General features: G+C 43.8%; 1 protein-coding gene across 2 annotated transcripts in view; it reads left to right on the top strand.

Annotated features, from left to right (window-relative positions):
• The window catches only part of LOC120984212 (store-operated calcium entry regulator STIMATE-like), a 145,828-nt gene that overhangs the window by 69,267 nt on the left and 61,702 nt on the right, over positions 1–14,859 (top strand). For both annotated transcript variants that reach the window (XM_040413311.1, XM_040413312.1), the window contains 3 exons: positions 2,555–2,603; positions 7,144–7,239; positions 8,287–8,408. In XM_040413311.1, the coding sequence (XP_040269245.1) occupies positions 2,555–2,603; positions 7,144–7,239; positions 8,287–8,408 (267 nt within the window). The remainder of the gene's footprint in view (positions 1–2,554; positions 2,604–7,143; positions 7,240–8,286; positions 8,409–14,859) is intronic.

Below are 14,859 nucleotides of genomic sequence, written 5' to 3'. Positions count from 1 at the left end.
TCCAAATCAGGTGAACGGTGTAGGAATTACAACAGTTTGCATATGTGCCTCAAATTAATGGGACAATTGGCTTCTCAGCTGTTCCATGGCCAGGTGTGTGTTATTCCTTCATTATCCCAATCACAATGAGCAGATAAAAGGTCCAGAGTTTATTTCAACTGTGCTATTTGCATTTGGAATCTGTTGCTGTTAACTCTCAAGATGAGATCCAAAGAGCTGTCACTATCAGTGAAGCAAGCCATCAGTAGGCTGAAAAAACAAAACAAACCCTTTAGAGAGATAGCAAAAACATTAGACGTGGCCAAAACAACAGTTTGGAACATTCTTAAAAAGAAGGAACGCACCGGTGAGCTCAGCAACACCAAAAGACCTGGAAGACCACTGAAAACAACTGTGGTGGATGACCGAAGAATTCTTTCCCTGGTAAAGAAAACACCCTTCACAACAGTTGGCCAGATCAAGAACACTCTCCAGTAGGTAGGTGTATGTGTGTCAAAGCCAACAATCAAGAGAAGACTTCACCAGAGTGAATACAGAGGGTTCACCACAAGATGTAAACCATTGGTGAGACTCAAAAACAGGAAGGCCAGATTAGAGTTTGCCAAACGACATCTAAAAAAGCCTTCACAGTTCTGGAACAACATCCTATGGACAGATAAGACCAAGATCAACTTGTACCAGAGTGATAACAAGAGAAAAGTATGGAGAAGGAAAGGAACTGCTCATGATCCTAAGCATACCACCTCATCAGTGAAGCATGGTGGTGGTAGTGCCATGGCGTGGGCATGTATGGCTGCCAATGGAACTGGTTCTCTTGTATTTATTGATGATGTGACTGCTGACAAAAGCAGCAGGATGAATTCTGAAGTGTTTCGGGCAATATTATCTACTCATATTCAGCTAAATGCTTCAGAACTTATTGGACGGCGCTTCACAGTGCAGATGGACAATGACCTAAAGCATACTGCAAAAGCAAACAGAGTTTTTTTAAGGGAAAGAAGTGGAATGTTATGCATTGGCCAAGTCAATCACCTGACCTGAATCCGATTGAGCATGCATTTCACTTGCTGAAGACAAAACTGAAGGGAAAATGCCCCAAGAACAAGCAGGAACTGAAGACAGTTGCAGTAGAGGCCTGGCCGAGCATCACCAGGGATGAAACTCAGCGTCTGGTGATGTCTATGCGTTCCAGACTTCAGGCTGTAATTGACTGCAAAGGATTTGCAACTAAGTATTAAAAAATGAAAGTTTGATTTATGATTATTATTCTGTCCCATTACTTTTGGTTCCTTAACAAGTGGGAGGCACATATGCAAACTGTTGTAATTCCTACACCGTTCACCTGAATTGGATGTAAATACCCTCAAATTAAAGCTGACAGTCTGCAGTTAAAGCACATCTTGTTAGTTTCATTTCAAATCCATTGTGGTGGTGTATAGAGCCAAACAATTTAGAATTGTGTTGATGTCCCAATATTTATGGACCTGACTGCATATGGCTGTGTTTTTATTCCACATCCAATGCACATTTTTTGTGGACACATTTGTTTCAATCGGACAGCAAATTCAAATGTGGTGCTGTCCGCATTTATATGTCCGTTTCATGGAACAGGGATCAGCAATTTTTGGCACTCCAGCTGCTGTGAAACTACAACTCCCAGCATGCAAACATGCTTGACTGTTCTTTTATCTCCCATAGAAGTGAATGAAGAAATCTGGGAGTTGTAGTTTCTGAACAGCTGGAGTGGCGGAGGTTGCTGATCCCTGAGATAGAACATGCCCTATAGAATAGGCATTGTTACAATGGGGCCTGCAAAAAGTGCAGGATGCACACGGACCTCAGAACAGATACGGTCATGTGAATCGGACCTAATACTAAAGTGTTTCAAACGTGTCCCAAATTGATATTTTATAACACAAGGAGAAGATGAAGTAAAGACAAAAGAAGTCATTTTCTCATATCTCTTCTTGCATCAGATGGGAAAGGGTCACAATGTCCATTTGATTGGTTGGTAATATTACAGTATGTTGAAAGCGTGGCCAGGTTAGCTTTTCTTTAAGCAGTTGCAACCTTTCATACTAAGATTTATGTGAGACCAGCCTGATGACCAGATGTGGTTTCCAAGTATAAAACCTGCCTACAGATTCATGCCGCGGGCTTGATGAGGTACTGAAAGAATGAAGTGTCTGCTGGGCGCCTCCACACCAGCTTCTCCACGCCTGATGCAGCTTGACAGATCTCTGACTATTACGTATAAAGAGAGGCCCGTCAGTAAAGCTTAGCTTTTTAAAACTATACCACAATATTTCAGAGTAAAACATAGCTTTTTGTAATCTTGTCAAGTTTTTTGCTACAATTGTATGAAATGTAAAAAAAAAAAGAAAGAAAGGTTGTTTGGGGGATGGGAGAATTTTTCTTTTAATCTCAGGCCATCCTTAAAGTAATGTTATAGGTTGGTATAGAATAATAACTCTCAATCCTAGTTATTTTATTATGAAAATCTATATACATGTGTGATATGGAATCTTATCCATTTTTTTAATTTGCTTTTTAGTGAAACGCTGGAGAGAACCTAAAGAAGAAAGGCGTCCATGGAGAATATGGTTAGAATTGACTTAAATCGACTCTGTCTATGTTTTAAAGAGGACCTGTCACCACTCCTGACATGCCTATTTTAACCGCCTCCGGACCGCCTAACGCAGGATCGCGTTCCGGAGGCGGCAGCTCTGCGCACAGTCACGCATATACGCGTCATCTCGCAAGACGCGAGATTTCCTGTGAACGCGCGCACACAGGCGCGCGCGTTCACAGGATCGGAAGGTAAGCGAGTGGATCTCCAGCCTGCCAGCAGCGATCGTTTGCTGGCATGCTGGAGATGCGATTTTTTTTAACCCCTAACAGGTATATTAGATGCTGTTTTGATAACAGCGTCTAATATACCTGCTACCTGGTCCTCTGGTGGTCCCTTTTGTTTGGATCGACCACCAGAGGACACAGGCAGCTCAGTAATAAGTAGCACCAAACACCACTACACTACACCCCCCCTGTGACTTATTAACCCCTGATCACCTCATATAGACTCCCTGATCACCCCCCTGTCATTGATCACCCCCTTGTAAGGCTCCATTCAGACGTCCGTATGTTTTTTACGGATCCACAGATACATGGATCGGATCCGCAAAACACATACGGATGTCTGAATGGAGCCTTACAGGGGGGTGATCACCCCATATACACTCCCTGATCACCCCCCTGTCATTGATCACCCCCCTGTAAGGCTCCATTCAGACATTTTTTTGGCCCAAGTTAGTTTTTTTTTTTTCTTACAAAGTCTCATATTCCACTAACTTGTGTCAAAAAATAAAATCTCACATGAACTCGCCATACCCCTCACGGAATCCAAATGCGTAAAATGTTTTAGACATTTATATTCCAGACGACTTCTCACGCTTTAGGGCCCCTAAAATGCCAGGGCAGTATAAATACCCCACATGTGACCCCATTTCGGAAAGAAGACACCCCAAGGTATTCCGTGAGGGGCATATTGAGTCCATGAAAGATTGAAATTTTTGTCCCAAGTTAGCGGAAAGGGAGACTTTGTGAGAAAAAACAAAAAAAAAATCAATTTCCGCTAACTTGTGCCAAAAAAAAAAAATTTCGATGAACTCGCCATGCCCCTCATTGAATACCTTGGGGTGTCCTCTTTCCAAAATGGTGTCACATGTGGGGTATTTATACTGCCCTGGCATTTTAGGGGCCCTAAAGCGTGAGAAGAAGTCTGGGATCCAAATGTCTAAAAATGCCCTCCGAAAAGGAATTTGGGCCCCTTTGCGCATCTAGGCTGCAAAAAAGTGTCACACATGTGGTATCGCCGTACTCAGGAGAAGTTGGGCAATGTGTTTTGGGGTGTCATTTTACATATACCCATGCTGGGTGAGATAAATATCTTGGTCAAATGCCAACTTTGTATAAAAAAAATTGGAAAAGTTGTATTTTGCCGAGATATTTCTCTCACCCAGCATGGGTATATGTAAAATGACACCCCAAAACACATTGCCCAACTTCTCCTGAGTACGGCGATACCACATGTATGACACTTTTTTGCAGCCTAGGTGGGCAAAGGGGCCCACATTCCAAAGAGCACCTTTAGGGTTTCACAGGTCATTTTTTACACATTTTGATATCAAAATACTTCCCACACATTAGGGCCCCTAAATTGCCAGGGCAGTATAACTACCCCACAAGTGACCCCATTTTGGAAAGAAGACACCCCAAGGTATTCTGTGAGGTGCATGGCGAGTTCCTAGAATTTTTTATTTTTTGTCACAAGTTAGTGGAATATGAGACTTTGTAAGGGAAAAAAAAATAAAAAAAAATCATAATTTTCCGCTAACTTGTGACAAAAAATAAAAGTTCTATGAACTCACTATGCCCATCAGCGAATACCTTAGGGTGTCTACTTTCCGAAATGGGGTCATTTGTGGGGTGTTTGTACTGTCTGGGCATTGTAGAACCTCAGGAAACATGACAGGTGCTCAGAAAGTCAGAGCTGTTTCAAAAAGCGGAAATTCACATTTTTGTACCATAGTTTGTAAACGCTATAACTTTTACCCAAACCTTTTTTTTTTACCCAAACATTTTTTTTTTATCAAAGACATGTAGAACAATAAATTTAGAGAAAAATTTATATATGGATGTCGTTTTTTTCACAAAAATGTCATTTTTTTGCCAAAAAATCGTTAAATTTCAATTAATAACAAAAAAAGTTAAAATGTCAGCAGCAATGAAATACCACCAAATGAAAGCTCTATTAGTGAGAAGAAAAGGAGGTAAAATTTATTTGGGTGGTAAGTTGCATGACCGAGCAATAAACGGTGAAAGTAGTGTAGGTCAGAAGTGTAAAAAGTGGCCTGGTCATTAAGGGTGTTTAAGCTAGGGGGGCTGAGGTGGTTAATAGCTTCATGCATTCCCCGTGTAATAATTCTGAAGCATCTTTTCTTATGGCTCTATGCTGTGCCATTCCTTTATTATTTCTACTAGAAGTTATCAATGAATTGCTAGCAGTCTGCAGTAAGGGTACAGAGGGGTGGTAACAAGTTGGGTGTGTCCCTGCACAGGTTGACACTATCCAATCAGTGCTGCCATTTCCAGACTGTGCAGGTACACCCCCCCCCCCCCCCCCAACTGGTTACCTCCCCTCTGTACCCTTACTGCAGACTGCTAGCAATTCATTCATAACTTGTAGTTGAAATAATACATGAATGGCACAACATGCAGCCATAAGAATAGATGCTCTTCTGTAGCGCTGGCCAATTGCATTTCATAGCTCACAGCCTGGGAGAAAATAACCTCCCAGGCTGTGAGCTCTGCGCTGCGATTGGCCAGCGCTAGAGCAGAACAAGGGCAGACTCCGCCAACCATAACTTAGTGACTGGAATCTTCGCCTACTATAACTTAGTGAGCGGAGATACCGGGGGGCATAGCAGGAGAACGGAGCGGCGCCCGGGGATAATAGTAAGTGCAGTGAGATCCCCGGGCGCCGCTCTACATGTCTGTATAGTTAGTTCATAGTATAATAATCGGTGAAAGGTCTTCTTTAATAGGACATTTCTTTAGCATACTGCCCACACACAAGGACAGATGGCGTACTGCTAGACAGCACCTCCACCAAATGTATCACAGTGCCTGAGGCTGGATGATAAATGTGGTCCAGGTAAAGACTATTTTGTCTAACTCTATACAACTATTGGTTGGCTTAGATCAAGACAGAATTAAACACCGTTATTGTGGCACAATTTTGGTGCAGAATGTTGGATATTAGGCCATGTTTCTTTCCCGTCAAGCCATGCCCCCTTGTGAAGCTAGGTGCTGATCGTTTGTTTAAACTAAAAGACACCATACTTTGGCGTAATTTACAACAAAATGTAGGTGCACATTAGTAAACGTGAGCCATGATACATCAGAGCTTATAGATGTGATCTCTCAAGTATGAATGTATTAGGCCTCTTTCAGACAAGCAAGTTTTCCATCTGGATGCGATGCGTGTAGTGACTGAATTCTGACCCATTCATTCCAATGTGTTTCACACATTATTTCTGCGTTTAGGAAAAATCGCAACATGTTCTGTATTCTGCGTTTTTCATGCAGCCCAATGGTGCTTGCATGAAAAACTGAAGGCATTCAGTTACAATCCGGATGCAATGCGTTTTTCACTGATGGTTGCTAGGAGATGTAGATTGTTATTCTTCAGATTTTTTTTCACTCGCGTGAAAAACGCATCAAAACTGATGGCATCCACTCGGAAAAAACTGAAACACTGAACGCAATTGCAGACAAAACTGATTGAACTTTTGAGCAAAACCATCAGTTTTTCCTAAACGGATCCTGACACAATCCGTATCACTCGTGTGAAAGACGTGTGTACGTTTTCTGGAAAACGCTGGCAGATGTATGACACTTAACATATACAAGGTCAAGTTTTTCCAACTTCAGGGGGGATAACCCTGGTACCCTGTTAGGACGTATGAACAGAATAGAAGGGTGCTCTGCTCAGGACCTCCTCTATGAGCCAGAACAGAGTGCCACTGTAGCGGTTCCCATTCTGGCGGACTGAAGCCTACTTGTATTACACAGACAGCCATTTCCCTTGCAGAGGAAAATGCCTGGCTGGTTGCAGCTTTCCCTAACTAATGAACTTGCATGTCATCATTATGAAAGAAACAGACTCTGGACATGATGCCCTATGACTAATAGTTTGCATAAAGCCCAGTTGGGGAATGGTTTGGTGGAGAGCTTAGGGTGGGTTTGCACTAGCGTTATGCCATTCCATTATAGGTTCTGTTTATAACGGAATGCCCAGATGGAATGCAAAATAAAAGTCGACAGGACTATTTTTCCGTCCTGCATAACGGAAACCAGACAGATCCATTTTGCTTGCCCATAGACAGAGCAAAACAGAATGCCTCTTAAAGGCTTCCGTTTTGCATTCCGTTATAAATTGAACCTATTATAGAATGGCATAACACTAGTGCGAACCCACCCTTATTTGTGTTTGGGTTGAATTAGGCTGTCAGTGTACTGATGTGCATTATGTGTTCCTTGCAGAACACAGTTCATTATGTATTTCTGTCTTTAATTCTTCAGGTTTTTTGACACCTCTAAACAAGCCATTGGTGCTCTCTTCATACATTTCACAAATGTGTTTCTCTCGGAGCTGACAGAAGAGGATCCTTGTTCTTTGTGAGTATTAAATATGTTACTAAACCGAATGTCATTAATATCCTTGTGCTAACTATAAAGATGTCATTGGCTTAATGTTAATCAGACAGACACACAATATACACTGCTTGCTTAATTAAAGTAGGCTGAAAAGGGGTTGTCCAGGTAGTTGGACTTTTTTTTTTTTACATTTCAACCCCAGCCTGCCGAACCTTTTTGAAAAAAATCATACTCGCCTGCTGTGCGCGCTCTGTTACAGCTCCTTAGTGGCCTTCAGCGGTCTAATGATCACTTTTCGGTAAACTTGTGGGCAGGTCACGTGCACCCCTGCATCCAATGACTGACATTAGCGGTGACATGTTTCCAAGTGGTACATGACCCAGCAGTGTGCCACTTGGGGACATGTCACCGCTGAGGCCACTTACTGGCTGCATTTGTGCATGTGACCTTACCTGTCCAGATGTTTAAAGGACGCAGACTGGAAACCTGCTGAAGACTGGAGTTGAAAGATTAAAAAAAGTCCTAAAAGCTGGACAACCCTTTTTAAGGCCCCGTTTCGGGGGCGACCAACCTGGCAATTATCAGGAACAAAATGTTCATTTGCTTGTTCATTGGGTGATCGGCGGCACCTCCACAAAAGGGCAGTTTTCGGGAACGAAAATTCCTGGGAATGCTGCATCCTGATAATTGCAGTGGTTGATGGGTTATTTATTGTGTTGTCTAGTGACAAGGGCTGAAAAAGATAATAGTGTTTTTGACAATCACCTCAAGTCTGTGACTAGTTTTACTTTCTCCACACCTCCAACCACAATTGCCTGACAACTGCAACTCAGTGCTCCGCCATAAGGGAAAGACCAGGCCTATTTAGTTATCATATGTTAATGGCAGATCAGTATAGCTTGCATTAGTACAACCGGATTACAGCATAGATATATACATTTTAAAAGATTTTGACTGCTGTACTTTTTTGGTATTTTTTTAAATGGCTCTATATTATTGTTTTTCCGATTATGCATGCTTTTACTTTCCATTGTAAAGTACCTCACATATCTTGTGATCTCTGTACAGGTACCTTATGAATTTTTTGCTGGATGCCACTCTTGGAATGTTAGTTATATGGCTGAGTGTGAAATTTGTATCGGCAATCGTGGAAAGGAGACAGTGCACGTTACTTGTATTTGGTGAATATGGTAAGGATCAATACCTTCTTTTTTGATCAGCCTCTTGTAACCCTGAGATGCATTGTGTTATACTTCACTTTATTAGGTTGATGTCCTTTAGGGTCTATTCACACGTCCGTTTTTTCTTTCCTGATCTGTTCCGTTTTTTCAGGAACAGATCTGGACCAGATCTGGACCCATTCATTTTCAATGGGTCCTGGAAAAAAACGGACAGCTCAATGTCAGATTTTTTCCAGGACCCATTGAAAATGAATGGGTCCAGATCTGGTCCAGATCTGTTCCTGAAAAAACGGAACAGATCAGGAAAGAAAAAACGGATGTGTGAATGGACCCTTAGTCATCAGTTTCTTATGTATTGTATTTCAAGACTGGCATGCTCATTGAATGAATATTTTTTTAGGGTAACACAATCCAAGAAAATTTCAATGACAATTGTATGCAAAATATAATTAACGGCTATGGACAAATTAAGGGGTGATTTTTATCTTTATTATTGCATTCTACTCATTGTGGGTTACAAATCATTTTTTTTCAATTGGTCTTTAGTAAAAATGTTCAACCCTTTTCTCTATACAGATTTCAGTCTCTGTATTTGCAGAGTAGGAGGCTTTCTATTCACAATAAGTCCCATCAGATAGAAGCCCTGTCGGCTGATGTGAAGCTAGGGCTGCAGTAAACGATTATTTCAGTAATCAAGTGCTCTATTGATTATTTTTTATGATTAATTCGAGTAATCTTATAAGAAAAAATGAATTCATAGACTGTTTTCCTTTATAAAAACTCATCAGACCCCCTGCCATATGTCCCCAACACCCTTCGTTCCCCCCTGTGTGATCAGCCCAAGTGCATCAGTTCCCCCAGTGCCATCAGCTCCACTATCTCCCAGTGCCATCAGCTCCCTTCCCCCAGTGCCTTCAGCTCTCCCCCACCCCAGTGCCTTCATTTCCACTCCCCTAGTGTCATCAGCCCCTCCATTCCATTTATTGCCATGTCCCCCAGTGACATCAGATCAGCCCCTCCATGTCCCCCAGTACCATCAGATCAGCCCCTCCATGTTCCCCACTCCCCCAGCGCCACCAGATCAGCCCCTCCATGTCCCCCACTCCCCCAGCGCCACCAGATCAGCCCCTCCATGTCCCCCACTCCCCAGTGCCACCAGATCAGCTCCTCCATGTCCCCCAGTGCCATCAGATCAGCCCCTCCATGTCCCCCACTCCCATCTGCCCCTCCATGCGATCCATTGCCGGCTGTCCCCCTTCAGTGCCATGTCCCCAGCGCCAGTGAAATAAAATACTTACATACTTAGGGGTGCCTCTCCACAGTTCCTTCCTCTTCTTCTCCGCGACGTCACACAGCGTCGGGTCATAGTGCGCGCTTACGTGCACTATGACCTATGTGTCAAGATCCAGTGCAGTGCGGTACGGGCTGGCGGGTGACCATGGAGCGGTAAGTAATAGCAAGCGCTTCACTCCCACTCCGTGGTCACATGACACAAACGAATCCTTGATGCAAAAAAATTGCATCAAGGATTTTTTGGTGTCGAATAACTCGATTCAATCAAGTAATCGTTTCAGCCCTATGTGAAGCCCTTATTTCTGAACTCCTGGCAGCTCATAAACACTTATTTAAGATACATTTTCATCAGTCGGACAAAAAGCCTGCTATCCTGCACATATATATATATATAGATATCTCAAAGAAGAGGCAGCACTCCAGGATAAGGTGAAAACTGACTCGCTTTATTTCCCCTGTGCAATGTTTCAACTGCTCATTGCAGTCTTTCTCAAGCATGCTGCCTCTTCTTTGAGATATCTACAACTATTTTGACCGAACAGCCTAAGGTCAGAGGATTTTGCACCCGGCTTCATCTACAAGTAGTGCTGCTGCCCTCTCTTTGTATTATATATATATTATATATATTTATATATATATATATATATATATATATATATATATAAAAAGAAAAATAATGGCGGCACTGGAAAAACACAAGGAGGGTGCTAAGTCCAGGGATGTAGCAGCTTACCCCGTCTGATAGAGATGAAAAACGGACAGCACTCCAAGTAAAAGATAGTGGTGTTTATTCACCCATGTGGATGGCAACGTTTCAGCTCATACAAGAGCCATACAAGAGCTTGAAAAAGGCTCTTGTATGAGCTGAAACGTTTCCATCCACATGGGTGAATAAACACCACTATCTTTTACTTGGAGTGCTGTCCGTTTTTCATCTGTACATATATATATATACACTGCTCAAAAAAATAAAGGGAACACAAAAATAACACATCCTAGATCTGAATTAATTAAATATTCTTCTGAAATACTTTGTTCTTTACATAGTTGAATGTGCTGACAACAAAATCACACAAAAATAAAAAAATGGAAATCAAATTTTTTAACCCATGGAGGTCTGGATTTGGAGTCACACTCAAAATTTAAGTGGAAAAACGCACTACAGGCTGATCCAACTTTGATGTAATGTCCTTAAAACAAGTCAAAATGAGGCTCAGTAGTGTGTGTGGCCTCCACGTGCCTGTATGACCTCCCTACAACGCCTGTGCATGCTCCTGATGAGGTGGCGGAAGGTCTCCTGAGGGATCTCCTCCCAGACCTGGACTAAAGCATCTGCCAACTCCTGGACAGTCTGTGGTGCAACGTGACGTTGGTGGATAGAGCGAGACATGATGTCCCAGATGTGCTCAATTGGATTCAGGTCTGGGGAACGGGCGGGCCAGTCCATAGCATCAATGCCTTCGTCTTGCAGGAACTGCTGACACACTCCAGCCACATGAGGTCTAGCATTGTCTTGCATTAGGAGGAACCCAGGGCCAATCGCACCAGCATATGGTCTCACAAGGGGTCTGAGGATCTCATCTCGGTACCTAATGGCAGTCAGGCTACCTCTGGCGAGCACATGGAGGGCTGTGCGGCCCTCCAAAGAAATGCCACCCCACACCATTACGGACCCAATGCCAAACCGGTCATGCTGGAGGATGTTGCAGGCAGCAGAACGTTCTCCACGGCATCTCCAGACTCTGTCACATGTGCTCAGTGTGAACCTGCTTTTTAAGGTTAAATGTATACTGTGGGATACCAGCTCACTATATCTGCGGTAGGAATGTATCCGCGTGCTCGGTGTCCTGGTTTTTCAACCTCCTTGTTCAGGTACATAGAAAATGAGTAAAATTAGACTCCAGCACTCACTTTTTTTCGAAGTATCAAGTTCTCCATTTATTCAAGTTACACACGGATAGTACAGGGCTCAAGATCTCTCTTGGTACAGGCTGTTTTTGACGCGTTTCGAAAAGTCTTATCTTGAGCCCTGTACTATCCGTGTGTAACTTGAATAAATGCGGTAGGTGCTGGAGTCTAATTTTACTCATTTTCTATGAACCTGCTTTTATCTGTGAAGAGCACAGGGCGCCAGTGGCGAATTTGCCAATCTTGGTGTTTGGCAAATGCCAAACGTCCTGCACGGTGTTGGGCTGTAAGCACAACCCCCACCTGTGTACGTCGGGCCCTCATATCACCCTCATGGAGTCTGTTTCTGACCGTTTGAGCATACATGTCATTGTCATGGTCGTGACTCCTATCACCGCATGCTGTTGCCTGCGGTCTCGTGTGGTTGTTTCAGCCACAGGTGAGGGCCGCTTGTATGTTGCCTCACTTGTGGTTGCCGTTGGCAACATGCTCTATTTATGTGCCTGGCAGCATAGCAGCCTGAGCTGTTGCTTGGCAGCTTGCTGCAGTCTGCATGCGGTTGCACCTGGCAACCTGTCTTTGTAGGTGTGCCTTGTTGTAGGTTTGGTGTGCACGTGGTTTGTGTGTGTGCACTGACACTTCCCTTCGCCTGTGGCTGCCCGTGGCAACGTGTTGTATTGGTTACATGTGCTGGCAGTGTCTTGGCCTTCTGGCCAACTCCCTTGACACGGCTGCCGCGCATGTCGTTGCCTGCGGTAACAGCTGCAGGGTAATTGTGTGTGTGTATTTCCCTTTTAGTTGTGGTCTTCCCTTCCCTGGTGTGAGAAGGGTTAATTCCCTTCTTTCTGTGTGAACACTGGGTGTGTCTGAGTGTGGGTGTGGCTACATGGGCTATAAAGCCTCAGTTGAGACTTGATGTCTGAGGGGTACTCCAGCCTGTTATGTGAGCTGGAGGCACCCTCCTGGTTTATACCAACTGCCACTGAGAGCCACCCTTGTGGTCATAAATCTTGTTTGATGTGATGAAGATGTGTCTGTTGTATGTTTCTTATTGCAGCTTATGGTCCTGGGTTCCTGTGTGATGTGTGTTGTGTGCTGTGTCCGTTTCTGTGTTAGGACAGCAGCACTTGCACATGGGTTCCAGGCTTTGTGTCTGTGGCAGGTGGGCGTTGTGCTTATGGCATTTACCTGCCACGAGTTGTATATGTTCCCCTTTATTGTAGCCTGGCCTGTGAGACTCCTGTTCCTCCGTGTCTAGGAGAAACAGGTCGTCTTACCCTGCTCCTAGCTTTAGGGATCTGCGGAGGGTTACTAGGGATCCGAGGTTCCGGAGCATGAGTCCTCCTACCTTCAAGGTCGGCTCATGCAGCTAGGAGTCAGATTAGGGATGCGTTAGGAGGTGACCTGATCCCTAATTCTGTGCTCCTGGCCAAGCAGCGACCACCATCTTCCGTCATCGCACGGCTGAGGGTTTTCCCCATCCTCAGCCGTGACAATACACATGCACATTTGTGGCCTGCTGGAGGTCATTTTGCAGGGCTCTGGCAGTGCTCCTCCTGTTCCTCCTTGCACAAAGGCGGAGGTAGCGGTCCTGCTGCTGGGTTGTTGCCCTCCTACGGCCTCCTCCACGTCTCCTGATATACTGGCCTGTCTCCTGGTAGCGCCTCCATGCTCTGGACACTACGCTGACAGACACAGCAAACCTTCTTGCCACAGCTCGCATTGATGTGCCATCCTGGATAAGTTGCACTACCTGAGCCACTTGTGTGGGTTGTAGACTCCGTCTCATGCTACCACTAGAGTGAAAGCACCGCCAGCATTCAAAAGTGACCAAAACATCAGCCAGGAAGCATAGGAACTGAGAAGTGGTCTGTGGTCACCACCTGCAGAACCACTCCTTTATTGGGGGTGTCTTGCTAATTGCCTATAATTTCCACCTGTTGTCTATCCCATTTGCACAACAGCATGTGAAATTGATTGTCACTCAGTGTTGCTTCCTAAGTGGACAGTTTGATTTCACAGAAGTGTGATTGACTTGGAGTTACATTGTGTTGTTTAAGTGTTCCCTTAATTTTTTTGAGCAGTGTATATATGTGTGTGTATATATGTATATGTATATGTGTATATATATATATATATATATATATAGAAGCTGACATCTGTATAAAGAAAATGGCTGAAAATTTTAATAAAGACTAATTGGAATAAAGATTTGTAGCACAAAATGAGTAGAATGCAATAATAAAAAGAAATTGCCCTCAAAGCTGTCCATATCCTTTAAACACTATTTACGGTTTAATTATAATCTCTATAGAAAATTAAAGGGGTTTTCTGCTTTTTTTTTTTTGTATCCTCAGGATAGGTCATCAATATCAGATTGGCTGGGGCCAACTCGATCAGTTGTTTAAAGAGACGGCAGCACTGGTACGAGCACTGCCTTCTCGTCATTGTTTACCTGCTCGCTGTTATAACTGGTGGTATTACAACTAAGCCAAGTGAATAGGAGGGAGCCGTCCCATTGAAGTATAGTGGGTGATGTAATCACATCTGCTGACTGCTGCAGTTGTGATGGCGAGCAGATAAGGCTGGTTCACATCTCCGTTAGGAGATCCAGCAGGCTGTTCTAGCACAGACCAGTCTGCTAGATTCCATTGACTGAAAAGAGGTCCGGTGGTGCTCTAGCCGATTTCCAGCATAAATGCCGGATTTTGTCCGGAAAAAAACAATGCATGCAATGGGTTTTTGTCCGGCCTTCATTTGCACCAGACCAGCCAGTCAAGTCGCCAAAACGGAGAAGTAAATACGGCCCAAACAATGAAGAGAAGGCAGTACTTGTACGAGTGCTGTAGTCTCTTTAAGCAGCCCCCCGCCCATCTGATATTGATGATTTATATTGAGGTTAGGTCATTGTTACAAAAAAAGCGGACAACCCCTTTAAATGCAATGGGAAATGTAATTTCACTTTCTAGAATACACATAACCAAATCACGTTCTAGGCAGGTATAGAGCCATCAGGGAATATTGGTTAAATTTAAGGTACACACTAAGGCAGGCATGGCCAACCTGCGGCTCTCCAGCTGTTGTAAAACTACAACTCCCACCATGCCCTGCTGTAGGCTGATACAGTCTGGGCATGATGGGAGTTGTAGTTTTGCAACAGCTGGAGAGCCTCAGGTCGGCCATCCATGCACTAAGGCATGCAATGTTTTTTCTGTTAAGGTGGCCATACCCATGAGGTAGAAGTAGGTTGATAATTGAA

Source organism: Bufo bufo, chromosome 1 (assembly GCF_905171765.1).
Source record: "Bufo bufo chromosome 1, aBufBuf1.1, whole genome shotgun sequence".
Classification (NCBI taxonomy): Eukaryota; Metazoa; Chordata; class Amphibia; order Anura; family Bufonidae; genus Bufo; species Bufo bufo.
This window is presented reverse-complemented; position numbering and strand designations above follow the sequence as displayed.